General features: G+C 47.6%; 2 protein-coding genes across 19 annotated transcripts in view; both read right to left on the bottom strand.

The window, feature by feature from the left end:
* Positions 1-267: 267 nt before the first annotated feature.
* Positions 268-25,543, bottom strand: LOC146345315 (zinc finger protein 212-like). 4 transcript variants are annotated; one of them, XM_084859647.1, is made up of 9 exons: positions 24,964-25,543; positions 23,760-23,865; positions 21,895-22,284; positions 17,817-17,943; positions 15,584-15,700; positions 15,024-15,140; positions 14,317-14,430; positions 11,631-11,789; positions 8,333-10,707 (listed from the first exon to the last, which is right to left on the bottom strand). In XM_084859647.1, exons 3-9 carry the CDS (start codon positions 22,267-22,269, stop codon positions 9,806-9,808), a joined length of 1,911 nt encoding a protein of 636 aa, XP_084715773.1. In that variant the 5' UTR covers positions 22,270-22,284; positions 23,760-23,865; positions 24,964-25,543; the 3' UTR covers positions 8,333-9,805. The 4 variants fall into 4 exon arrangements, with proteins under 4 accessions (XP_084715774.1, XP_084715775.1, XP_084715773.1 ...); XM_084859646.1 differs by having other exon boundaries at positions 25,224-25,543; XM_084859648.1 differs by lacking the exons at positions 8,333-10,707; positions 11,631-11,789 and adding an exon at positions 268-2,803 and having other exon boundaries at positions 25,224-25,543.
* Positions 23,783-27,863, bottom strand: part of LOC146345314 (zinc finger protein 777-like) — a 19,310-nt gene continuing 15,229 nt past the window's right edge. For all 15 annotated transcript variants that reach the window (XM_084859630.1, XM_084859631.1, XM_084859632.1 and 12 more), the window contains one exon: positions 23,783-23,865. The gene's annotated coding sequence lies outside the window, so the exon portion shown is untranslated. The remainder of the gene's footprint in view (positions 23,866-27,863) is intronic.

The following is a 27,863-nucleotide window of genomic DNA, read 5'->3' as shown; positions in this document are numbered from 1 at the left end:
AGGGTGGGCTCTTTTTGTTGTTTGGCTAGCCTTGCCTCTCAGTCCCTGACTCCCCACCACCACCACCACACAAACACACCATTCCCCATCTCAGTCTTTTCTCCCTCGGAGCCACATCCAAAGTTTTCAGTTTTCCTGCTCTTCGGAGTGCATTGCATACCACAGGTGCCAAAGACAGTGAAGCAGGAGAGAAATGTTCAAGAATGGGGTTTGAAGCAGCACCGAATTTCCTCTCTCCTCACTCACACACACTCGCAGGCTCCCCTCACGTCTGTGCAGATGGCATTTATTTCAGTTAATAGCCTGCCCCCTACCAAGAGGCCAGGGTGAGTAGCAATCCTGTACAGGTACAAGGGGGCGGGTGAGAAGAATAGTTCTCCTTCTCACAAGCTCATAATAATTAAAAAGGGGAACATGGAACAGTGAACAGAACACGAGGAGAGAGAAAAACGACAACATGATCTAAAATACATAGATTACCTCCCACTCTCCCTTCCCAATGGGTGCCTTTCCTCCCAAACAACCTGTTATAGCAGTATTAAATTTTTTTTTAAAGGAAAATAAAACCAAGACACAAAACAAAAACCCTACATCCCCAAACAGAACGTCCACTCATCCCCCAATAGAAGCAAACAAATCAGAAAAGCAGAAAGAACTTTAAAAAAAATGGATTTAAAAAATAGACCAAACTAACTCCCAAACAGTCCCAACTGTAGTGTTCCATGGAAGATGCCGTTCTAGCCCCATCGTGTGTTGAAGGATCTCAGGTCATGCGCAGCGGCCTCCCTCAGTAGGTGCCCATCTTGGTTCCAGCTTTGCAGCAGGGCCTCCAAAGCAAACAGCTCAGCAAAAGCATTGTGGAAATTATAATGCACAGTGCAATATGCATGCTGGACCTTTTGTACATCTAAATGAGAGAAAGGGACGTTGCTGGACTCCAGATCTGGCACAGCCAATCCAGCGGTGATCAGACCAAGGCTGTAAATCCTAGCCATATTTACTAGGAACTGGGTCCCATTAAACTCAGTGAGCCTTACTCCTGAGCAGACATGCATAGAATCAGATTGCATGAGGCAAAACAGAATTCAACTCTGCAGACAATTTAAATATCCCTCATAGGCAGGGCAAAGTAACAAGGCATACATCACTTACGTTTCCACCTTCTTACATTTAAAAAAAAAATCCTACTAATCTAATCCCCACCCTCCCCATCAACTACTACTCCTGGCCCAACATTGAAAGCCTCCAAAATTAGATTAAGAGTTGCCACGACCTTATTTAGTTCTAATACCATATTCCTTGGGGCTATGTAAAATAAAAGCAAAACACAAAGTCAGTGGCAACCTCTAAGGTTTCTTAATACTTACATTCATTCACAACACTTCCCTAAACACATGTTAAAAGCACCATTAAGACCCTTCCAGTGTCATATTTCAAGGCTAGACAGTTGACCAAAATCTTCATTCAGCTGGTTTGTTGGAAGTCCCACACTGTATTGGTTTACTACTGACCACCAACAAATTGTACCTGGTTCATTTAACATTAACCTGCAGAGGAGCCAGTGTTTGGCAAGAGGCTCCACCTTACCAGAGCAGCTCAGGCTCTGCAACTTGCTCAGCACGGCTGGATTTGCAGAGAAGCTGGGGTTCTGCGAGGGGAGTTAAACACCTGGGTCACAAGGACAGTTTTGCTTTCTGCAACACTTCCAGAGCGAAATGGCCCCGACGAAAAGGGACTTGGAGGCAGCGCATCTGACTCGCAAAGGGTGAGGAGGTAGATCGACCTTTCAAAGGAAGGGGAAGAAGATCTCCTGGTCAGAGGGCAGGGCCTGCTCCTCCGCCTGCAGCCTCCACTGCTCCCCCCTGGGCTGACGCGCAGGAGTGCTGCAGGAGGCGCTGCCTACAGGAGAAGGCCTTGGGACAGCGGCTGCACTGGTAGGGCTTCTCGCCCGTGTGAGTGCGGACGTGCTTCTGGAGGTGGTGCTTCTGCATGAAGCTCTTCGGGCAGATGGGGCACTGGTGGGGCCGCTCGCGGGTGTGGGTGCGCTGGTGCTTGACCAGGTGGTGCCGCCGGATGAAGTGCTTGCCGCAGGCTGAGCAGCAGAAGGGGCGCTCGCCCGTGTGGGTGCGGTAGTGGTTGGTTAGCTTGCTCTTGTCCGTGAAGCTCTTCTCGCAGGCTGGGCACTGGTAGGGACGGGCGCCCGTGTGGCTCATCTGGTGGCGCAGCAAGTGGTCGGAGCGGCCGAAACGCCGGGGGCAAAAGCGGCACGCCAGCCGGTCCTTGCTGCTCAGCTGGGCGGCTGCCTCCAGGTGGCTGCTCTGGTGGATCAGGAGGTTGACCCGGAGTCGGAAGCACTGCTGGCACCAGGGACAAGACCATCCCTTCTCCCCTGCCTGGACAGGAGGGAGCCCCCCGTTCCCCTCTTCCTGTGGCTGGCAACCGAGTGTGTGTGCCAGGAGGCTCTTGCTTCTTGGGGGAGAGGAGAGGTGATACCCTGGAGAGGAGAGGCTGCCGTGGCTCTGCCGATGCTCTTGCAGACCGACGTGGAAGCCAAAGCTCTGCCCGCAATCTGGGCAGGCGTATGGCCTTGCTTCCCCATGCTTCTGCCACTCAGCCAGGCTGGCTTCGACAGGACTGAACCTCCTCATCTCTCCGGGAGGGCTGCCCAGCCACATTTCAGGGCAAAGGGAAGCTTTGCCCTGAAGGGTGCTCTCCCCAGATGGTTCTGTCGGCATCCATGACTCGAGGGGTTGGGGATCCCGCTCTTGCTTGGTTTTCATCAACTCCTTGTCCATTGGGAAGGCTGCGGGGGGGGGGGGGGGGGATAAAAAAAGACACTGAGAACCCCGTATTCACATCACTGTTTGCTCCCATCCACACAGGGCAGCCTTCCTCTAGATGGGTTGGACACCCATTCCCAGCACACATACCCCCCAGCCAACATGACTGGCTGGGTGTCTGTGTGCGTGCTAGGAATGGGATTCCAATCCATCTAGTGGGCATCAGGTTGAGGAAGGCTGTTCTCATATGACCAGTCTACCACTGATGAAAGTCTGCCTTTCGCCCTGCACATTTCACAATGAGGAGGCTGTCTCCCAGGCATTCCCAGCCCTGGTGTGTTCCTAGCTAAACGAATGGAACAAGGGTGCCTGCGGAGATTTGGGGAAGGCCAAAGAAGAAACCAAGATAGAATGGAGCTGCCATCATAGATAATCAGGATCTGTCTGAGGTTTTCCAAGGGCCCAAATGGCCACACTGGCTGCAGCATGCTGGGTGTTGCAGTCCAACACATCTGGAAGGCTCCAGGTTGGGGAAGCCTGACATATGGGAATGGAGGCAGTGAACATCATGCCCAGAGGAAGTGCCATTTAGAGATTATTCAAGAGAAATAAACATTCTTCAGAAAACTCTGGTTACTATGAGATATTTAAGAAGTGACCACAACAAACGCTCTAAAAATGCACAACTTGTTAGCCATGTATTCCCAATTATATCCAAGAGTAGGCCTTTGAACCTTGTCCTGTTCTATCACTAAAACCTGAAATAGAGCCCCATAAGTAACGCAAAATGAATCCAGTTCTGAAATACAACAGAAAACCTTTAATCTATGATCATGGGGCCCTGGCACAGAAACATTGGGGTCAGGTGAGGGGAGCAGGCTAACATTTTGCATTACATGTCTCAGGCCAGCTAAATTGCATCTCAGTACCAATTTGCATGTTTACAAAATTTGAGGTTTCCAGGATGAAGTCCCAGGGAGTTGTTCCTCAGCATCCAAGAACTTGTCAGGCCTCGTCGAGACATTTGCAAGCTCAACTCCTCAATCATACAGGTGAGAAACTTGCATTTTCTTTTTTCCCTTTTTAAAAGTTCAACTTCTCCATTGCTGACCTGAACCCAATTACCCCAAATTACACTTGCAAATATGCCAGATCCATGGTGTGAGCAGAACTGCCCACCTATCTGTAGTTTTTAACCACAGCCATGAGACCTAGAAATTTGACTTCTTTTCTCAGCTGCCAGATTCTGCACAAAGGACCATATCCTAATAATTAGGATGTCTTTGTAGGACCTAATTTGTGTACAGTTGCTGCCACAAAGACATCTGGACCCTGGGATATGTAAACCTGGATGTCTAACACATATGTCAGATATCTTCAAGCAATTCTAAGTTAACGCTTGTGATAATAAGAGGAAATCCAGCCAGCCCCTGCTAGACTGGGTCAGATTCTGTGCTGGAATTTTTCTGCCAACTCTCCCTGACCCCTGAAACACTTAACATTTGTTCTTATCATTAGCGTGAACAGGAAGGGAAAGCTGGAAAGGGCACCATCTATGAAGAAACAGATTGGGGAACATTATTTGCTTTATTAGATGCAGAACCTCAGGCTTACAGGCCAAATCTGGCCCCCTGGGAGTTCCTCAGATGGCCACGCCCCTTCCCCCTAGCCACTGATCATTTAGTGGTTTCCTGGCTTCTGCACATTTTTTATCCCATTCTGAAAAGTTGAAATGCCTCTTCTGAAGGTTTGTTACTGGCGATAAGAGCTTGAAGCTAAACGATGCTGGTATTTTGGGTCCTGCCCCTTTTTGCCTTCTGCCTTGCCCATCACTGGAATGCAGCCCCCAAGAGCTTATAAGATATTGAATTTGGCCCTCAGGCTGAAAGAGGTTCAATACCTCTGTCTTAAATTAACATGTGTAGCTCATTCATAAGGTAAGACAAAGTCCAAGGATGTACAAAACAGAGTTTCAGTCCTTGGCGTAGCCCCCCAAAACTCTATTTTTTTTACTTCCTGAGACTGTGTCTCTCCTTTTCACTGTGCAATTTTGAATGTTCTCCACTTTTGTCTGACTTCAGCTCATTCATAAGCAACCTGGAGTGAAGGGTGAATTGTTAAGCTGATACATTTGCAGATGACACCCAAGTTATTTGGGATGGCGAAATCCAACAGGATCCCTCCAGCCTGGATGCCTGGGCAGGAGAATGGTAGACGAGATTCAAAATAACCACAAAATGATGCACACCGAACTTAACGTTTTCTCTTTTAGAACTATTGGTGGAGAATTCTACTGTTGGTGGAGGGGGCGGGGTGGGTGGGGAGGAAGGAGGATTGCTGGAAAATCTGCACCCTGTTCCAAGATACATCTTTGTCAACTATGTGCAAGTAGATGTGTGGGCGGGAAATGTTATTCACATAAAAGAGTGGTAGACAAGAACAGCAATTATAAAAAGGAGGTAAATTTACAGGGTTGGCTGCCAAAGGTTAGGTGTCTATAGTATTGACAATTTGTGGCAAGGATTGGGAGGTCAAAGGACACAGCCAGAGATTGGATAAGTAGACAGAGCGGAGGAAGGTAGAAAAGGGAGTAGCCATTAAAAACAAAACTGTATAGGACATCAAAGCCCCACCCCTCCTGCCCCCATGGAGCACTTCTTGGTTCCCTTCTCTTTCAGCCTTCTCCAGACTCTGCCACCACTTCAAAACTTTGTTCCACACCCACGAGGACTAGAATACTTTTCGAAATTAAAACAAAAGCCAAGATTCTCAAGTTCAAAGTTTGGTGGCGACACAGCGTACACATCCATATTATTGTTGTTGTTCAGTCGTTCAGTCGTGTCTGACTCTTAGTGACCCCATGGACCATAGCACGCCAGGCCTTCCTGTCCTGCGCTTTCTCCCGGACTGTGCTCAAGTTCATATTCATTGCATCGGTGATGCTATCTAGCCATCTCATCCTCTGTCGTCCCCTTCTCCTTTTGCCTTCAGTCTTTCCCAGCATCAGGGTCTTTACCAGAGAGTTTTCTCTTCACATTAGGTGGCCAAAATATTGGAGCTTCAGCTTCAGTATCTGTCCTTCCAATGAGCACTCAGGGTTGATTTCCTTTAGGATGGACTGATTTGACCTCCTTGCAGTCCAGGGGAATCGTAAGAGTCTTCTCCAGCACCACACTTCGAAAGCATCAATTCTTCGGCGCTCAGCATTCCTTATAGTCCAGCTCTCACAGCCATATATTACTACTGGGAAAACCATAGCTTTGATTAGACGGACCTTTGTCGGCAAGGTGATGTCTCTCCTTCTTACTATGCTGTCTAGGTTTGCCAGAGCTTTCCTCCCAAGGAGCAAGCGTCTTTTAATTTCATGGCTACAGTCACCGTCTGCGGTGATCTTGGAGCCCAAGAAAGTAAAATCTGTCACTGCTTCCATTTCTTCCCCTTCTATATGCCAGGAAGTGATGGGGCCAGATGCCATGATCTTCGTTTTTTTAATGTTGAGTTTCAAACCAGCTTTTGCACTCTCCTCTTTCACCCTCAACAAGAGGCTCTTGAGATCCTCTTCGCTTTCTGCCATTAGGGTGGTATCGTCTGCATATCGGAGGTTGTTGATAATTCTCCCGGCAATCTTAATTCCGACCTGTGATTCATCCAACCCGGCGTTTCTCATGATGTACTCTGCATATAAGTTAAATAAGCAGGGTGACAATATGCAGCCTTGTCGTACTCCTTTCCCAAGTTTGAACCACTCGGTTGTTCCATGTCTGGTTCTTACTGTTGCTTCTTGACCCTCGTACAGGTTTCTCAGGAGACAGGTAAGGTGGTCTGGTCCTCCCATCACTTTAAGAATTTGCCACAGTTTGTTGTGATCCACACAATCAAAGGCTTTAGCGTAGTCAATGAAGCAGAAATAGACGTTTTTCTGGAATTCTCTTGCTTTCTCCATGATGCAGCGAATGTTGGAAAGAACACACAGAAGAACTATACAGGAAAGATCTGAATGTCCCTGATAGCCATGATAGTGCGGTCACTGAACTTGAACCGGACATCCTCGAGAGTGAAGTCAAGTGGGCCTTAGGAAGCATTACTAACAACAAAGCTAGCGGAGATGACAGTCTTCCAGCTGAGCTATTTAAAATCCTAAAAGATGATGCTGTTAAAGTGCTGCATTCAATATGCCAACACATTTGGAACACTCAACAATGGCCGCAAGACTGGAAAAGGTCAGTTTACATTCCAATTCCAAAGAAGGGCAACGCCAAAGAGTGTTCAAATTACCATACAACTGCACTCATTTCACATGCCAGCAAGGCGATGCTCAAAATCCTACAAGCTAGGCTTCAGCAGTATGTGAACCGAGAACTACCGGAAGTACAAGCTGGGTTCCGAAGAGGCAGAGGAACTAGAGATCAAATCGCCAACATTCACTGGATCATGGAGAAAGCAAGCGAATTCCAGAGAAACGTCTCTTTCTGCTTCACTGACTACGCTAAAGCCTTTGATTGTGTGGATCACAACAAACTAGCAAATTCTTCAAGAGATGGGAGTAGCAGACCACCTTACCTGTCTCCTGAGAAACCTGTACGAGGGTCAAGAAGCAACAGTAAGAACCAGACATGGAACAACCGAGTGGTTCAAACTTGGGAAAGGAGTACGACAAGGCCGTATATTGTCGCCCTGCTTATTTAACTTATATGCAGAGTACATCATGAGAAACGCCGGGTTGGATGAATCACAGGTCAGAATTAAGATTGCCGGGACAATGATCAACAACCTCAGATACGCAGACGATACCACCCTAAAGGCAGAAAGCGAAGAGGATCTCAAGAGCCTCTTGTTGAAGGTGAAACTGGAGAGTGCAAAAGCTGGTCTGAAACTCAACATTAAAAAAATGAAGATCATGGCATCTGGCCCCATCACTTCCTGGCATATAGAAGGGGAAGAAATGGAAGCAGTGACAGATTTTACTTTCTTGGGCTCCAAGATCACCGCAGACGGTGACTGTAGCCATGAAATTAAAAGACACTTGCTCCTTGGGAGGAAAGCTCTGGCAAACCTAGACAGCATAGTAAGAAGGAGAGACATCACCTTGCCGACAAAGGTCCGTCTAATCAAAGCTATGGTTTTCCCAGTAGTAATATATGGCTGTGAGAGCTGGACTATAAGGAATGCTGAGCGCCGAAGAATTGATGCTTTCGAAGTGTGGTGCTGGAGAAGACTCTTACGATTCCCCTGGACTGCAAGGAGGTCAAATCAGTCCATCCTAAAGGAAATCAACCCTGAGTGCTCATTGGAAGGACAGATACTGAAGCTGAAGCTCCAATATTTTGGCCACCTAATGTGAAGAGAAAACTCTCTGGTAAAGACCCTGATGCTGGGAAAGACTGAAGGCAAAAGGAGAAGGGAACGGCAGAGGATGAGATGGCTAGATAGCATCACCGATGCAATGAACATGGACTTGAGCACACTCCGGGAGAGAGTGCAGGACAGGAAGGCCTGGCCTGCTATGGGCCATAGGGTCACGAAGAGTCAGACATGACTGAACAACAACAACAAACTTAGCTTATGGTCTACTTCTCTTAAGAGTCTGTTCTTCTTGTTGGGGACCTGCCTTGGGAGTCAAAAGGTGCTATATGTTCCTATAAATAAGTCCACATTCTCCACAAACACACAACGGGACCTTTAATGCATCTATCCAGGTATGGTGTGGGCTGGTTCTGTATCAGTGCTGCAGACTACACAGTAGACCAGGCTTCCCCAACTTGGTGCCTTCCAGATGTGTTGGACTATAACTCCCATCATCCATAGCCAACACATCCAATGTGCATGGTAGCTGGGGATGATGTGAGTTGCAGCCCAACACATCTGGAGGGCACCAGATTGGGGAAGGCTGCAATAGACAGTGCTGCCCTTGAAAGGGGACTGACATCTATGGGGCGGGGGCAGCACTCACCAAACCTCTCCAGGAATGATTTTCAATTTTAAAAAAGTCTAGTGCTAGTGCTTTAAAAAGGCCGGTGTCAATGGTTTCAGCTTTGAAGAGCTTACAGCCTTGTTTTCAATAGTTGTGGAGTATTAATTTGTAAAAGTATGTTCGCAGAGCATTTTCCAACATATGTATCAGAGCTATTGGAGAAATTCAAAAGCATTCTACAGGCCAGGTGTCAAAGATATTCTGGAAGGGTGCTCTGGGGAACATCTGAATTTTAAACTTTCCTGCTGCTTCTCCAGAAAGGCAGATGCAAGTGGCAGAAAGACTGCCTGGCTAAAACCGAGATGGTCCTCCATTCTGCCTCACTTTTACTTAGATTGGAAGTCTTTGAGCAGGCCTCATTGTCTTCCATTCTGTATCAAGCACATTGTTACTTCTAAGTACTTGAATATCGAGTAGAGAACCTTTTCTTAACAGCATTAAAAAGCTGAAATCATTTTGCCATCCCTATATGTAATTAAACATTTCATACACACGTGCGCCCAGAAGTTTCTATTTCTACAGAAAAATTAATCAGAACACACAGCTATTTTTTCACATCTCTAGTTTATTTTTTCAGTTTCCACAGAACAAAAAAATTCCAGAAAATAGATATAAAAGTGTTCCATTTTGACAAATCTGTCTTTACAGAAAGGTGAAGGGGTGCACCATCTCTGGACCTACAGTCATCTGTCTTGAGTATTTTGAAGTGAAAATATTCTGATAATGGGGGCTACACTGGGAAGGGACAGCTACAGTATTGTACACTCCAAACAAGACAGAAAAAGGACAATCCCAGAAGTGTTTTGTTACTACCCACTCCATTGTTTTAGCAACTCTGAACAATCTCTAGACACCCTTAAAAAAAAATCAAATTGCTATCAAGTACCAGAGTCTACAGGGCCCTGACCTCCTGGCTAGGAGGGAGACTCCAGAGAGGCTCCCTCAACGCCCTGAGGGTCCATTTCTGAGGTAACAGTCTAGCTTGCCTTGCCCTCCCCTCCCCTCCCCTCCCCACCCCACCCCCCGGGGGGAACACTGCGGGGGGGGGGGGGTGCTAGATGAAGATGGCATCAAGCAGGGCCTCCCGGACTGCTGTGCCCATCAGCCGGTTTTGCTCCCGCAGATGGATCTTCTGGTGCTGCAGGAGGTGCTGCTTTTGAGTGAAGCTTTTGTCGCACTCCCCGCATCGGTAGGGCCTCTCCCCCGTGTGGATGCGCTGATGCCTGACCAGGTCTGAGGGGTGGCTGAAGTTCTTGCCACAGTACAGACATGCCAGAGAACTGCTGCCCCGCCCAGAATGCAGCCGCTGGTGGGTGACCAGGCTTTTCTTCTGGGAGAAGCTCTCGGGGCACCGGCTGCACTTGTAGGGCCGCTCCCGCCCATGGCTCTTCGGGTGCTGCCGGTAGGAAGACTTGAGGTTGAAGGTTTTCACGCACTTGGTGCTGCCGTATGGCTTGTCTCCCGCCGGCACCCGAGGAAGAGATTTAAGGTTGTGACTCTGCTTGAAGGTTTCCTCACACGCCACGGAAGTGTATGCTCCTCCACCAGTGTGGATGCGCTGATGAAGGGTGAACTGCTGTTTGTAGGTGAAGCTTTTCTCACACTGAGGCCTGTAGCCTCCCCCCGCAGCATGGCTCTGCTGGTGGATCAAGAGGCTCTTCTGAAGCCGGAAGCTTTTCCCACATTCGGGGCACACAAACAGTTTATCACCAGGGCGGTCGCGCTGGTATGCCACTACAGGACCACTGCTGCTAAAGCCTCCCTCGCTGGGAACAGCCTCATCCAGTTGGCACTCTGAGTGCCTGCGTTGGTGCATGAGAGCACTATACCGACTCCCAAGGGAGGCTCCTGGGTGGGAACTGTGGAGGACGGCTTCATCTGTGCACTGGAGTCCCAAGCTTTCACACAGTGCTCTCTGAGCCTGCAGGACTTCTGCTTTGAAGGCGAGCCCGTCACCTGGTGGATTTAAAGTAGAAATGTGTATGCATGCTTCTCCAAAGTAAACCAGAAAAGAACTAGAAGATGCCCCACTGCCCCCGAGTCCAGATGGCCATTTAGAAACAGCTGTTAAAGGACCACATTGCACTGCTGACCTCCTGAGAGCCAGGGGCATGAGCCAGAGAGGCTGTGGGGAGGCCCACTTTGCACAGCAAGCACCGCACTCCTGCCTGACCACTGCACAAGGCGGCCTTGACCAGCACAGCCACTCTGCCCTGCACCACGAGGACAGAGACTCTCTCTCTCTCTCTTCCCCCCCCCTTCCTTGGTCAGGACTGAAGTACCAAGGAGCCATGAGATGACTCTTTGCTTGGCGCAGTCTGACTGTGCAAGTTTGGGTGTAAAGGAAGCCTTCCTGACCCTGGCTTTCTTACCTAGATTCAATAAAGAGCCCAGATCTGGGGGCTGACGAGGCCCATTATGTCTTGCTTTCAATGCTAAATGTCATTCACTGTGAATAGCGCTCGTGCTGAAACAGTACGCACACTTCACCACAGAAGGCCTCCCTTCCCTTCTTCCCCTTGAGCCCCGAGTCTCCTTGACCTAGTAGGTTAGAGGGCTTGGACTGAGGAAAAAATTGCTTTTCTCTAATATACATTCAAGGCATGTTTCCCACCCCTACTCAGTTACTACTGCAGCCTTACCCAAACTTCCCCTCTTGCAATAACTACCCTCGTGTCAGAGGACAAGGGGGTACCTGCCACCCCCACCCTCAATAAAGCTACGGTCTGGGCGTATTTACGTAAGTGACTGATAGTTTGAAAGAGCAAAGAAAAAGCATGGAAATGTGATTAGCATCTACCCCCGCCTAGCAGCAACGGCAGCTAGGCGAGAGCAAGAAACAAGTGAGAAAGGGGAACAGGCAGTAGCTGTGGTCTTACATGAAGGGCTTGTGCTCGCTCTCTCAGCGTCTCCTCTCAGCCTCGCCAGCCAGCTCTGCTCATCTTTCCAGCCCATTTCTTTGTCCAGGTGGGCTCTAAACCAGCCTCTCCCCCTCTCCATGTTCAGAACCTCAGAGCCCTCCAAGTCGCTTTGCAATCCTGGAGGGAGGGGCCAGGGGGCACTGTCAGCGCCCAGCATTACCCCCTGGGAACAGCTCTGCACTGGCAACACACTTGCTTGGATTTCCTCCGCTACAAAATGGATCAGCCTCCGACTCGTGAAAGCACCTTCTCTTTCCCAGGCGTTGGCTCTCCTTCGTCCTTTGCTAGTCAAACAGGACAAGCACATTTCCCCTCCTCAAGGCTGCTTGACCAGTGGCCTGGAGGCAGTACAGGTGGCCCCACCCAGCACCAGGTGGGCCAGGATGAGGCCAGCCAAAACTTGTTGAGAAGTTATCACTTTGCATTAGTTTTAATTGTAACACTGTGGTTATTTTTGCATGCATCACTTTTCTTGACTGCAAACTGCTCTGCAGGCCTAGGAGATCATGGGGCAGGGTTTAAACCTTAACAATATGAGTATCTCAGAATGGGGGTGGGGGGAGAGGCGGGGAGGCAGAGAGGCAGGCAGGCAGGCAATAGACCACCCCTAGGCCTGGAATTTATGGATATGGGGAAAGATCCTAAAATCAATCCTGCCAAACTGGTGACAAGCATTCAGGAACCTCCACAATTGGGGTTGTGGCCCAAAGTGTTGGACCTGGATCCAAGATACTTGGGTTCAAGCCCCTACTTTGCCACCAGCATACTTGGCAGTGGAAGGCAGGTCACCCACGCTCAGCCTCAGTTCCCAACCAGTGAAATGGGAACAAAAGTGTTGTTGCAAGAATGGCGAGACAAGGTTCATGTAACTCGTTGCACACTCAAAATGCTGGAGTAGCCCACAGGGCAGCTGACATGAGGCACAGCAGACATGCCTGCCATGTCTCCTTGTAGCAAGTGACTTCCCCATTTACATTTTCATTTTAGAACAAGGCCTAGAATATGAACCATGGAAGTGAACCTTAAATGGCTTCAGAGATGCCAGACAAGATCCCTGAATCTGGAGTGGGGCTGAGCAGGACTTTCAGGGGAAAGGGGCTTCAGCGTATCTGCGTTTCTGTTTGGCCTTCCCACCTGGCTAACAAAAACCACTTTTCATTTGCATGGATTTGTTCACTCAGATTGCAGCACTTGGCTTTTCTTAGCATAAGACGTGCTCACCAAAGCACACAACTTAGCAGAGTGCCAACAGCCTTATGCATGCCTGCTCCCTTATGCCACCCTTCCTGTCACCTTCCCTCCGTGCATATCTCTGCCTAAGAGAAACCCTGGCCAATTTTGTTTAAAAAATAGATAATCCCTTTTTGGGCCATAACATCAGGGCAAGGGCACCACCATCCTTGCTTCTGTTTGCACACCAAACAATACCCAGCCAGTTGGAAAGCAGCCACTGGGCAAGTGAGAGATCATACAGATGAGCAGAGGAGTCGCATCATTGGAGGGTTGGGAGAGCAACGTCACTTCTAGGTGGTTCAGCTAAATATTTCTATGGTTATTGCACAGTGTTGCCAAAAGGAGGAGAGAGGAAAAGCACCCAGCATATTTTAGCCAGCAATACAGAAGACACAAGTTCATCTGAACATTACAACAGAATTTGCAGAAAGGGGGGAAAAGTCAGAAGCAAACTGCACAGATAGAAAGGCTTCAAACTGGTGGGACATGACCGAAGGGTACAATAACCTGGCTGAAGCAACATCTCTAGGTGTACTGCCCTCTTCCCTAGCCCTTTGTATTCAGTGTCTTACATTATATTGAGGTCAAGGGTGATTGGGGTGCTCCCCAATAAATGAATGTTTTGCATGAGCCCACAGGTTCAGTCCCCAGCATCTCTAGTACAAGGACCTTGGAAAGCAGGGCCTGGAAAGATTGACAGCATAGAGTTAAGTGGCAATTCGTCTTACAGAGCTTGTAATTTGGGCAGAAGGCGCATGAAGCAATGTGTGACTTACTTGATTTGAATTTTACCCTGCTTTGCCCAAAGAAGGCCCAAGATCATTTACAATAAAATACCTTGAATAGAGTCTTAAAACAGAAGAACCTTTTCCTGGGTGGAGGTAAAGCCCTGAACTTGGAATATGCTGCTGTACCTGAACAGGCACAAGAAGGGGGCATGAGTAGGATTTGGTTTGTTCCAGGTTCAGGCTTTGAAACCATGCATAGTACAAAGTGGGAGGATAAGGCTATCAATGCCTACTAGTCATGATGGCTATATATTACCTCCAGTGTACTAGTGAATGGAGAATTCAAGTTGGAGGGTTCTACTGGCTCATGTCCTACTAGTAGGCTTTCCCCACAGGCAGCTGGCTAGCCACTACGTGAACAGAATACTGGACTAGATAGGCCTTGCGTTTGATTCAACATGTCTCTTCTGATGTCCTTAAATGCAACAGAAAGAGGAGACCAGCCTCAGCCAGTGACACTGAACAAGGGCAGGGAGGTGGGGGTGGGGAAGGGTTCTGCTTCGGCCACCCTGCAGACTCAAGTGTGGTGGCTGAAGGGTTGGTATTCTTGTTCATTTACCACCCCAGGAACCTGGACTGTACTACTGCTCTTCCTCCATCTAAGTGCCAGGCACATAACTCACCCGTACTTGGCTTGATACGCAGCTCGCCTTCCTCAGAGACCTCAGGGCCCTCAAGGTGCACCTCTTGATCCTGTTTCACTTGGGAGCCAAAGGAGGACTCAGCAGTTCCATAGTCTGTTCAACAAACAAGCAAATTAGGAGGCAGTTCACCTTTGGGCCTCCCCCACTTTGAGCTGCAATATATGCACTGGTTCTCAGCTGGGTCTCTGCAGGATTTTAGGAAGCATCTTTGCAGGGTGCAGCATGCACATGTTCTGTCAAGAAGCAGGCATATTCCCTCAGAGGCAATGTCCTCCTCCCATGTTGCAACAGGAACAGGGCCCTTGGCAGACCAGAGCCAAACATCTCTACCCCCTTTTACTCTGCAGCATCACATGAAAAGAGAAAGAACTGATAAAGTCCTTCCTCCTATTTCTGAGCAACTATTTAAACTGTATTTTTAGTTTTAGCCAAAATATATTTCACTCTCAACAAGTTAAAAAATGTTTTCTTGTATCTTCCTGTTGCAAGAGTTATTTCTCTCTTGGCTACTGCCATTATTGCTCAGTATATTTTCATGGTAAAAATCCAACATGTGAGGAAAATCCAGACAAGATTTTTTTCCGAATGGATTCTGCATGTGACATTCCCTTTGCAGAAAGAACCTTATTAGCCATGAACTCTGAAGAACCTGCCAAACCAACAGATTGCTGAAGTCTTTCACTCACCAACACTGGGATCACTTGGGGCTGCCCGCCCTTCAGCTTTCTCCTGGTCTCCAACAACTTGTACATTTTCTCCTCCTTCCATCTGGGAGGCCAAGCCTGGCCTAAAAACCAACACTTCTGTTTTGGGAGACATAAATGAGAGGGTGTTTGGCTACACACTTTGCACCCAGCAACTACTTACTAAGATCTGTTTCCATTTAACTTGATTGTAAATTGCAAGGGTGCTCAAAGCTGGTCTTTCATGCTCTTCTGTTCCAACAGCAATAACACTAGATACATAATTCCACACCAATAGCGGAAATACCAGCTTTTGTTCATGGACTTTGCCCTGTCGTTCCACAGGTCTCAAAGACCCACACCCAAGATGAACTTCAGTTTCACCATGAATGAAAATCCTGGCAGATCTCTTCAAGAAAGGTAATTCTTCTGAATATTTTGAAGTTAAGGAGGCAGGAGATGAAGAATCACCCTCCAGGTTAGACAGGAAGATAGGATCATCCACATTATTCAACAACCCTTTCTAGTTAAGCATGGTCAAAGCCTTCCCATCTGCTTCATACCTGGGCTAGGTTCTGAAGAAATCTCTCTGTCCTTAGAGACCTCTTCCTCTTCCTCCTCACAGGGACGTTCTCCTTGCTCAATCCGGGACAGAAGGTCAGGTTTAGCAATTGCATAGTCTGTTGGAGAAAGAAGATAACTAGTTGCACTGAACAGGAAATATCTTTGTTAATGAGATTGAGGGAGATAGCACCAGCCCTATTATTCCTACTAAACATTTATTTGGTCACTAAATAGTGTCACTAGCATGCTGGATGGTCTGAAGAACATAGACCTCTATGTTATGATCTATAATGGAAGGACAAAGTGGAGGAGGAGAGACCTTGGATAAATGTGGTCCCTGGCAGGGGGAAAGCAGTGGAAGCACAGTTAAGGTTAAAGTAGGGCTGTTCAGGAAAGATTTGAATGAGGGTGCTGAAGGAACAGAAGTATTTTGACAAAAGGATTGGAAGGGAGAAAAGAAAGATCTTTTCAAACATAGGAGCAAAAAGCAGAGATGGAAACGAAACAGATGCCCTGGGCTGGCATCAAAAACGTGAATGAAGCCATAACATGGGAAGCAAAAGCAATCCTGCTGTTACTTTTTGATGCAATAAAAACTACCAGCAAGTGATTTTGTGGAACTAGTTACTAATCTTTAAGTGCGAGCCGCCCTGATAACATTTTGTTATAGGTGACAGGTAATCCAAATACATAAATACCAGATATTGGGATTATATAAATTCCTAAAACAAATAATTTTACCTGATGCATGCATTGTTTGAACAAGTTCTCATATGGCAAGAACTGGTATTTCCTATAGCAAAGTAAACTATTTTAGGTTCACTCGGTTGTCAGACGTACTGGCACCTACCACATGAAGCATACTGGAACACCATATTCACACACACCCCACCACCACCACTGAGGTTTGTGCATATATAATTTAAAACTATATCTTTACTGGTAACTTTTCAGATTTTACAAAAATAAAAGTTACAAGTTTCCATACATCTAGAAATATGTTACTGATCTCCCACAAAATCTACCCAGTCAGATCACCTTGCTGAGGCTTCGCTGTATTAAAAGGAAACATGGGAATTAGATATTGGCAGGTGCATTATGGTCAAATTCTGCCCATCCTTCTCCTAAAGCAATCAGGATACAGCTTCTAAATTCCCATATCCTGTCAAATGACACCTCTTCTGGACCTCTTTTCAACATTGTTTTAATTATGACATTTGAGATTTTTGGTTGCTCTACTAGTAAAATTTTATTGTTTTATTTAATTAATTTGTTATTATTATTTTTTCACCTGTTAACTGTTTTGGGAGTCCCTTGGGATGGAATATGTAGTGTTAAGTAATTGGAATAAAGTATAGTTATTAAATAACCTCATAAAGCCACCTCCCTGCTTTAAAACTCAGTAAGATAGTGGTATTAAGCTACTTGCCCACAGCCAACCCTGCTTAGTAATAGCTCTTTTATAAACCCCATTCCAGTCTAGTCTCCCCAGTACCTAAGTGAAACACTCATCATCATGTGGCCTATCGTATGTGGCACATCATGCAGCAAACCAGGAAGCTGTTTAAGAGATATCTGAGAGAGCGCCTTCTCCCTTACCAACCTGCCCAGCTACTGAGCTCATTGGGTGAGATGCTCCTGGTGGTTCTGCACAGACCTGAGGTCCATTTAGAATCCACTCAGAGTAGAGCTTTTCATGTATTGGCTTCCTCTCTGTGGAATTCCCTGCCAGTTGATATCAAACAGATGCCAATGTTGCTTTGTTTTAGACATCTGATAATGACATTTTTATTTAAACAAGCTTCTCCTGAATGACCACCCATAGCTTGAGTGATATAACTTGATTTTAAGTATTTTTATTCTTGTGTATTTTTTTCTTCCTTCACTATTTATCACTTGGGAATCTTTTTTATATGTAGAGTGGTTTATATATTTTGCAGACAAACAAGAACTACTGTGTGGCCACATCATTCAGCAGAAGACAAAAGCAAGCCAAAGAATAGGCAAGCTGGATTAGGAGCCGTGGATGAATGACCATGCTTAAACTATCCTGTCTTAACATAGCATGCACAACAGCCTCAAGAGGGAGCTCCCAGGCATCCTAGAGCCACCAAAGGAGGAGGCATTAATTTAACTAAAGCCTGAACTAGATGTTAAGCAGGAGACTCAGTCTTAAGATTTACATCAGCAAATCAATGAACTGCTAACAAAGGAACAAAACTCAATCATTACCCAGTGAAACCAATGACTCATAGTTGCTCTTCATCACATTCTTGTAAAGTTCTTTCTGCCATTCATCCAGGTTCCCCCACTCCTGCTCAGAGAAGTAGACCGAGTTGTCTTCAAAGGTCACTGGTACCTGGAATCACAACAGTCACAGACTTGAAATTTCTTGGGTGGATACCCAATGCTCAGCTGTTTCCCTTTCCATTCCAAAACCAGCACCCTGTGCAGTGCCAGAACGTGACTGCTTGGCCCCTTTGTCCTCAGCTATAGCTGGGGGGGGGGGGGTGCTCAAGGAGGACTGAGAAGCTGTGCATCCTCTCCCCAACCAGCAGACTCACCAGCCATTCTTTGTGCTCCCCTCCAGACCAATACTTAAGAGTTATCGAAGCAAGCTGTGTAAAGTGAAATCCTACCACATTTTAGCAAATTTCAGCTCAAACAGCCCAATATCCATTATCCACTGCACACAATAGATGTGATGGGTTGAGAGAAGGTGTGAAACTGACAGAGGCTTTTCCCATAACTTGTCTTGAGATTACTCAGTTTCAGTTCCTGTACAAAATCCCCTCACTGCAAACTGAACAAAAGCTGTGGGGGCGGGGGAGAGAAAAGCAGTCCTCAGAGGAAGTGCCAACCTTACCCAAACTCCATCTTCTTCCCCACTCCCTCTGGGGATTCCCCTATGTCAAATGTTATAAGCTCCTCAGGGCTGAGGCCTGTCTTATTCTGTAAAGCTCAGAGCACACAGATAGCACTTTATAAAATAAATGATAAAAATATTACTAATATTTACTGATATCAGAGTTACTATCCAAGAGATGCACATGACACTTGCTCAATCATGTCCTAAATCACAGCAGCCCAACTAGCTAGGAAAACAGTAAGTTGCTACTTAAGTGCTGGCAAGAACATGACTTCCCCTGAACAGAAAGACTTCCTTGACAGGAGACATCTTGATCCTGCACCAGCAACTATGCACATCCTATGCCATGAATGATCTAGAACCACAGAACGAGAATCTGGGGGTAGCAGGGACTGAATGTTTCACAGCTTACCTATGCAACATGGCCTGGGTCTGCCTCTTGGCCTGCCCCAATTTACTATAACCCACTGCCAGGGATCAGCTGTCTGTGTTCTGCACAAGGAACCTAGTTATCGAAGCACAAGCTGGATTCCCAGTTTGTACTTTTTAAGCAAAGATTTCTTATCCTTGTGGTTGTGGGCATGTGTTTGGTAATATTCAGGAAGCATTTTGCAAAAGGCACTGGTCTTGCAGAGGCAGGTATATCACGAACAATAAACTAAGACTCAATCCAGACAGGACAGAGGTACTGTTAATAAGTGGTTCGTCTGCCCAGCTAAGTGATGTTCAAGCTGTTCTGGAGAGGGCTGCACTCCCCCTAAAGGATCAAGTTCATAGTTTGGGGATGTTCTTCGCAGCATTGTCATTAGATGAACAGGTGGACTCAGTAGCACAGAGCACCTTTTATCAGCTTAGGCTGATATGCCAACTATGTCCTTATCTGGACAGAGGTAGCCTACCTACAGTTATCCATGCTCTGATAGCCTCTCCTCTGGATTACTGTAATGTGTTATATGTGGGGCTGCCTTTGAAAATGGTCCAGAATGTTCAGCTGGTCCAAAATTGGCCAGTCCCTGTTAAAAATCTCGCTGCCCTATGTGACCATATTATGCCAGTACTTTTCCATCTGCAGTGACAGCCAGACATTTCTGGACCCAATTCAAAGTGCCAGTATTAATATTCAGAACATTCTAAACAGCTTGGGGCCGGGTTATCTGAAGGATCATCTCCTCCCATATACACCAGATCAACTTCAGTGGTCCTCCTCCAGGAGTTCCCAACAAAGGAAGTGAGGTGGGTGGTTACTAAGAAAAGGGCTTTTTCTGCTGTGGTACCCTGGTTGTGGAATGAGCTCCCCAGAGAGGCTCGCCTGGTACACTGTGCTCTTTTCAGCACTAGGTGAAGACCTTCTTTTCCCAGGCATCTTAGTGTTTCAGTTCCTGTTTTAAATCTGGTATTGTATTTTAACTATTTGCACGGTGGCTAGGTTCTATTTGGTTATTATTTTTATGCTTTACAAATTTTTATATTGTATTTCATCATCTTGTATTTTATGGTGTTAGTTATTGTGAATCGCCTACAGAGCTTTGGCTATTTGGCAGTATAGATACATAATCAATGAATAAAATAAAATACAAACAATGCCATCTTATTGTCCCCACGCTGCTCCTTGCCAAGCATTTCTAAATTCTACAAAAGCCAAAACACAATGTGAAACACATAAGCAAATTGTTATCAGTGATCTTGAGAGGAGAAGCAGAGTTCCCTTGACAATCAACTGAGAAACAACCTGGGTATCCAAAGCAGATGCCCTATCTATGCAAAGCCTGATCCATCAGCCAGGGGTAGGCAACCTGGTACTCTCCAGACGTTGTGGACTACAACTGCCATAATCCCTGACCACTTGCCATGCTGACTGGGGTTTATGGGGGCTGTAGTCTCAAACATTTGGAGGGCACCAGGTTGGATATTATAGGAATGACACAGGAGCACATCAGGTCCTTACTGAAGGCACTCCATTCCTTGTCATCCACCTCCAGCCTTGAGCAGCTGAAACTTGTGCCCCAACCTCCCCCTACCCCCAACATTAAAGCAAGGGAGTTAATCTGACCCTCCTAGCTAATAATCTTTTAATACCTCCAGCCAGAGATTTGGCTGGTTAGTCTGAATCAATGTGAAGGTCAGTCCTTCCTGGGGCCACCAACCTAGCCACCTTTACTTCATCATGTGCCTCCAGGGCTATCTTGTCAAAACTGACTTTTTATTTCATCCAAAAGGAAACAACACTGTTGGTTAACATTTTATTACTGGCTGTTGGACTGTTTGCACCACTCTCTTCCCCCATGAAGGCCCGAGAAAAGTTCTTTTTAAAGGGTAATCACATAAGATATCCCTAGCTTCCAGAGATTGCGGATCCCTCTGGCTGAACAGAAAATACTTTTTTCATTAATCTAAAATGGCGATAAGGTATTTCCCTACTATTCCACAACTGCAATCACACAGCATCCAAACATGTCAGATGTGCTAAGGCAAGAGTGTGAAGGTGTGGAACCTCTTCCAGCCCGAGGGCCAAATTTAATTTTGGATAAGCTCTCAGGAGCCACATTCCAGTGATTGTTGGAGCCAAAGGCAAAAGGGATGGGGCCAAAAGTACAAAGAAATAAAGAAAATGCCAGCATATTGTAACTTAAAGCTCTTCCTGACAGTAACTTAGCTTTAGGAGAGGCATTTCAACCTTTTAGAATGGGGAAAAAAACTGCACAAAAGCTGGGAAACCATTGAATGATCAGTGGTTGTGGGAAAGGAGGTGGGGCCCGGGGAAGGGGGTGTGGCCATCTGGGGACCCCAGAGACCCAATTGGAATCCCTGTGTCTGAGGTTCTCCACCCCTGTGCTAAGGAAACACTCATGCATACACACAACCTAACACTTATCACAACTCAAGATCTGTCTGAAAATGGGGAAGATGATCCTGGAAATAGAGTTTTATCACCAGTAGTATAGAATATTATTTAAATCAACACAAAAGCTTCACCTGTCATTCTGAAAAATATTACAAGTATCTAAACCATTATGCAGCAAGAATCAAGACCTAGCAAACCTCATGGCTCTGTTGTTACACAATGCCAGCCTTACAAACAAAGCCAGAAAGGTTACAAGCCTGCCTGTCCACACGCAACTATAGTTTGGTGCAGACACAACATGGTCCATCCTCTCCCCAGCATGAATTCCCCCTTCCTTTGTCGCCCTTTAAGTTTACCATCACATCTCCATCAGTGTAAACCATGGTTCTCATCTTAACGGGTTTTACAAGACCTTGGGCCACAACGAGTCATTTGTGGCACACTGAGAGCCTGAAATAACGAACAGACTCCTTTCTTGTTTACAAGAGTTGCCCTTCCTGATGATCGAGGCAACCACACGCCTTCTAGGTTGAGGAGTTATTCACACCCTGCACAATGCTATAAAAAAAGACGAGAGTGTATACACTGAGCACTCTTACCTTGGGAGTTTCCCCCTTGGAGCCTGGAGGGAGTCTCAGGATCCAAAAATTCTGATTCTTCAGAAGGTTCTCCATGTTCTCTAGTCTCCTCTGCAGCAGCCCGTACTCCTGGATCAGAGTCCCCAAAGCAGTCAACTTGCACTCCATTTGATTGCCAAAGTCCACCACTGCATTCTCACAGTCCACATATTTCTTCTCGTTGGTCATCATCCTCCGCTCCAGGTTGAGCAGCCTTGTGGCATGAGAATCCACCTTTCTCTCCACAGCTTGGATTGCGGCCACCACCGTCCACAGAGAGAGCTCGGCCATATTCTGTTTGGCGTCTCGGACAAAACTCTGTTCAGGCAGCAAAGGCACCGGCTGCCGGGGCTCCATGTTACAACGCTGAAGCTGCTTACAAAGAGAGAGAAAAACGGCCAATATGTCCCATTTATTTTGGCTTGTGGCCGGCTCTGGCCCAAGGCACAAGCAAGTTCTCCAATATTAATATAAGAATAGGATGTTATCTTTTGAGCTTTATGCTTATAAGCCACCTTGAGTCTCAAGCTACATCAAACAGTTGAACGAATGTAATCCTCAGGACTGGTTCTCCCATATGCTTGACTTTTTCCCCTACGCAATTCAGGTACAGTTTGCAGTGAAAACGCTGTAGTGCCCCCATGCTTTAAGTGGGCCCATTTGTCCACACAGATGTATACCCTCAGTGTGCCCAGTGTGCATATAGATGCCCAGAAAACATACACGGCTTGTTTGGATAAACCAGTAAGGGCCTATTTTCCAGGTGAGATGTAGCAACTTCATCTCATTGAGCCCATAGGCCAACCTTAATAGTTAATATTAGCTGGAGGGAGAAAGAGGTAAGAGCTCTCATGCTCCTTCACACATTAAAAAGGTAAAGGTGTCCCCAACCAGTCGTGTCCGACTCTAGGGTGTGGTGCTCATCTCCATTTCTAAGCTGAAAAGCCAGCGCTGTCCGAAGACGCTTCTGTGGTCATGTGGCCGGCATGACTGAACACCGAGGTGCACGGAACGCTGTTATCTTTCCTGCCGAAGCGGTACCTATTAATCTACTTGCAATTTCTTGCTTTCGAACTGCTAGATTGGCAGAAGCTGGGACTGAAGACGGGTGTATTTTCACATAAATAAAAAGTTACTGGAAAATGTACATCTTAATTAGGATACAATACTTTTTTGCAAGCCATTTTATGAGACTTTCTAAAGGGCGGGGTATAAATCCATAAATTAAGATAAACACACACATGTTGGAAATTCACAGCCCGTCTCTCAGCTTCCAGGAGGATTACCAAACATCTCCCTAAGATAGGCAATTAAGCCTTCACAAGTTACAAAACCATACATCCCCGTCACTTTCCTACATGCATTTTAGCAGAGCTGGACCAACCCCAGGCATCTTATTGTCAAGATGCCCAAAAACACAGTGCAGGAGTCTAGGCGTATTAACTTTCTTCCCATCCCACATGACAGAAGTTTCATGAAGTTACCTTATACTGAGCCAGACCATTGCCCAGCTAGCCCAATACTGTCCATGGCACTAATCTTCAACTAGTTCAGCCTTCCCCAACCTGGTGGCTGCCATATGTGTTGAAATATAATTCCAATGGGGCATGTGGGAGTTGTAGTCCAACATATCTGGGGGGGGGACCAGGTTGGGGAAGGCTGAGACTAGTGTATTGGGACACACAGAAGTGAGTTATATCCTGACCTAAAGATGAATCTCACCACAAGTACACCATGTTTTTCTTGTTATTGCTCTTGTTTTATGGTTTCTATGTATTTTAAGAGAAGCAGAAAGAGAAGAGGAAACAGACCTGGAAACAAGTGCAAAGACAACCAAGCCCCTTTACCTGAAATAGTTTATAGAAGAGATAATTTCAGCAGGTGCAGCTTTCCTCAGAGCTGCATGACAGTGGCAGCTGCCACAGTTCTCTCTTCTACACAACCTGGCTGCATCTAAAGGAAGAGATAAGAAAGTGAGATCCATTCCATCATCTTGACTGAGGACACCTGCCATTGGACTCCTCTTGTCCCCTTCAAGGCTATTCCACCTGCTCTTTATAACAATTATATAACATTATGTAAGAATCCGTAGCTGAATTTGGCTATTTTCGTCTTCCCTCATCCTCTTTTTCTCTCATATTGTGATTATTAGGGTACATGCCATTATTTCAAATGGAAAAAAAACACCTGGAGCATATTAGCAATTATAGAAATTTAAGAAATAAGTAAATAAGTGTGCAATCCTATGCATGCTTAGACAGAGAAGAGGCCTATAACTCCCAGCATTCCCAGCCTGGGAATGCTGGGAATTGTAGGCCTCTTCTCTGTCTAAACATGCATAGGATTGCACCCTAAATAACGACAAGATTCCCCTGTCTTTCTTTCCATCTGGTCACCTTAGACAGACAAGGAGGAAGATGGAGGAAGAATGATAAATTCAAGGTGGATCCCCACCTTGCAGGCTGGGGTGAAGGGTGGCTCTGAGACCTGAAAAGATTATGGGCTGCTCTATCTTTTCCCAACCCTGCCATCTAAGATCCTTCTTAAGTGGAGATGCAGGTGGATGAATGTGGGACTATCTGCATACACAGCAGGTGCCTATACCACTAAGCCATTGTCTCCCCAAAGGATTTTTAAAGGATTTTAACTATCTCCTCAGCCCCGTATATAGGGGCAACCCACATACCTGGGGAAATATATCTCCCATCAAACTAAATACCACTGACACAGCCACCTTTCCTCACGTCCCTCCCATGCAAAGCAACCCATTTTGGACCTGGCTGCTGCAGGGAGGGACATTCTCCTCTCTGCCCCCTGCCCCATTTTGCCAATGTTGCAAGTCCCCCTACACACACACTGACCAAGGGCCCCCCGCCCCCGCCCCCGCCCCCGCCCCCGCCCCCGCCCCCGCCCCCCCTTTCTGGCCATGAGGAACAGAACAGCCATTTTCCCCTCTCCCCCCACCCCCGAAGTCCCTCCACTACCAACACTGCTCTCAAGCTGCTCTTGCTCTCCCAGGAGAAACTGGGGGGAGGGGGGAGGCACCCTTACCCTAAATTGAGAGGAAGCCTGGAGGCGCGTCCATATCTTTCCTCAGGAGACGCCCCCAAGGACCCTTCTCTCCTCCCCCACCCCCAGCAGCGCCCCTAAGCCTCCTTTCCCAGAAGGCCCGCAGGGGGGGGGGAAGCTGTGATACGGGGAGGACCCTATTCCCCCCCCATGGTGACTCCCCTCAGGACAGAGAGAGAGAGACCCCCCTCCGCGCCCTTGCAGCGAAGGAGGCCCCTCAGGGGAGCCACGACTAGCCTCACCTCAGGCGGCGGTGTCCCCCATCGCCCCCCCCCCGCGCCGCCGCCGCCGCCGCCGCCGCCTTTTGTTCCCCTCCCCCACCCTGGGCGAAAGGGGGCGGGGCGGCCGATTGGCCCAATCAGGCTCGTGCTGCTGCTCCCTCCGCTCGGTGGGTGGGGGATGGGCGGGACGCGACGGCCTCTGAGGCGGCGGCCCAGGGCGAGGCGCGCGCTGAATCCGCCCGGGCCGGGCGGGGACACGAGAGGAAGGAGGAACGCCGGGCAGGGGGGGCGTCGGGCGAGAAAGAAGAGGCACCCACCAGAGCCGTCTCACTTACACGGGCGGCGCGCATGCGCGATTCCGGGTGCTTTAAAAGAAAAAAAATCACAGCAGCACGCATGCGCACGAGGAGCGGAGGAGCAGAAGAGAGCGCCTTCCTGTGTCCTGAGGTGCCGTGGCGCCACCTGTGGAGGGAGGAGTGCGCGGCCAGAGTGTCCACGCTCGCTCCCGCCCCCCACCCCGAGGCCTGGCTGCGCTACCCCTGCTCGATGGGAGCATCCCCGCAGGGTGCGTGTAAAAGGATGGGAGGCCTTCCTCCTCCGCGCACCAGGGCTCTGCGCAGCTAAAGAACCCAGCAAACAGCCAAGGCCAGCCCCGCCATCCAGCCCGCTTCAACCCGGTGCCGGCCAGATGTCTTGGGCGGCCACTCCCATGATTCCTAGCCAGCCCTGCCATGGCCATCCTGGCTAGGAATCATGGGAGTGGCCGCCCAAGACATCTGGCCGGCACCCGGTGGAAGCAGGCTGCATTAGGCAGAGTGAGGCAGCCGCCTCAGGCAGAAAACTTTAGGTGTTGTGAAAAGGCAGCAAATTGTTATTTATTATTGGGGGTTTTGTTTGCTTTACAGTTGGGGAGAGGGAGAGAGGCGTTTGTGGGGTTTTCTGCCTCAGGTGCCAAATAACTCGGCTGGCCTTAGCCACTATTTATCTTGACTTGCGGCAGAGGAGGGCGTTTGCACCTCCGCCTCAGGCAGCAAAACCACTTGGCCAGGCCCTGCGAACAACACAGCCCCTTACTGGGAGGCATAAAGGAATTCGGGGTTTGGCTGGACTAAAGGGAAGAGTGCAAAGCACACCAAACCCCGAAGGGAACTACTGAAGGTCATTTGGGCCAAAGGGTCTGCATTGAGCCACTGATACCTTCTTAGCAGACTAGCCTTCAAGCTATAGGCCAGGGGCCTCATCCATAGTACATTTCACATGGACATACCACTGGAGAGTGCACGTGGTATGCTTCACAAACATTCTGCTAATCTTAACAGCAGCCCTGCAAGGTGAGCTAATAGGGCTACCCCAGATTGCTGCTGGCAGCCTGAGAGGGACTCATCTGAGGCCCCATAGGAAAATTAAGGCAGAGAGCCAAGATTTAAACCAAAATTTTAAGCCATGGGCCTTCCGGTTCATGGTAAAGGCTTTTAGCCACCACACTGCGGTCTCTATCACACCACATACACTGCAGACGAGGTCAGAATAGATCTCCAAATTTCCTGATCAGAAATCTGGCAACCCAGACGAGGGCATTAAATGAAATCTGGAGTTTCAGCAGCATCTCTCAAGTTTTTTGGAAGACCTACTCAGTTCTGCATACTCAGGCTTATGGGTAGGAAAGAGAGTGAATCTGCTTGCTATTTTGTAGACACCCAGCATCACTGAAAGGCAGCTGAGGAAGAGACATGCTAACCCATACATACAACTGACAAGGTATGGCTGCTCAACCTTGTAAAGCTGAGAGAAGAATGGAAGGTGACGCAAGGAAAGTGCATAGCTCCGATCTCGGATTACTATGCTTCGCATCTGACCTGGAGGCAAAGAGGGAAGCGGAAAACAAAGACAGCAAACATTTGCCCCAACGCTGCCATAGTGCAGTTCAAAGAACATCAGTGTTTGCCTTAGTTTAAAGCACAGCCATCTTGGCTGTACATGACAGCCAAGAACCTATGCCTGGCTGCAGAATTGCAACAAGAAGAAATGTTATATTAGCTGATAGTAAGGTTAGTGGAGTCTACTATTATTATTATCATACATATGTTAAGTCTTGGCTAAAGTGACCAAATACCGCCACCAATTAATACTTCAGAGCCTAGGGAAGGAATTGGATTTAGGGATATATGAAACCACCACTACATTCCCTGCTCCCTGGTTTCATCCTCAGAGGTCATGGAGAAGAATGGGCTGGCTCCCTTTTTGGCACTTGAAAGCAGAGGATTCTATGTAGCACATCATCATGGTGCAAGTGGCACATAATAACATCTTCCAGATCCTGAGAACCCAATTCCTTGCCCTCATGGCCAAAATGACCTGGAATACAGGCATAGGGGCCACAGCTGAGGGGTAGAACACACGATGTACATTCCAAAAGTCCCAGATTCAGTCCCCAGCATCTCTAGTTATCTTAGGTAGCGACCCTGGAACAGCCATTGGCTATGCTGGCTGGGAATGATGGGAGTTGCAGTCCAACATCTGGAGGGCACCAGGTTGGGAAGTTGCTGCCAGCCAGAGCAGGCCATCCTGGCCTAGATAGATCCATCATCTGACTCAAGGAAGCTAACATCTGTGCTGCTGACTGCTGATTATCTGCTATTAGCCAGAGGAGGAAACCTATGG

The sequence above is a fragment of the Heloderma suspectum genome, chromosome 5 (genome assembly GCF_057233095.1).
Source record: "Heloderma suspectum isolate Gila_16-S chromosome 5, 16-S_ref, whole genome shotgun sequence".
In the NCBI taxonomy this organism is placed as follows: Eukaryota; Metazoa; Chordata; class Lepidosauria; order Squamata; family Helodermatidae; genus Heloderma; species Heloderma suspectum.
The sequence above is the reverse complement of the archived record's forward strand: the minus strand, read 5'-3'. Positions and strand labels throughout refer to the sequence as shown.

Coding starts and splice junctions, on each gene's coding strand:
- LOC146345315 (XM_084859647.1), bottom strand. CDS start 22,269: ATGGAGCCCCGGCAGCCGGTGCCTTTGCTGCCTGAACAGAGTTTTGTC. Junction 17,944..21,894: donor CCAAGGGGGAAACTCCCAAG/GTAAGAGTGCTC, acceptor TTGTGATTCCAG/GTACCAGTGACCTTTGAAGA. Junction 10,708..11,630: donor AGCGAGCACAAGCCCTTCAT/GTAAGACCACAG, acceptor TAAATCCACCAG/GTGACGGGCTCGCCTTCAAA.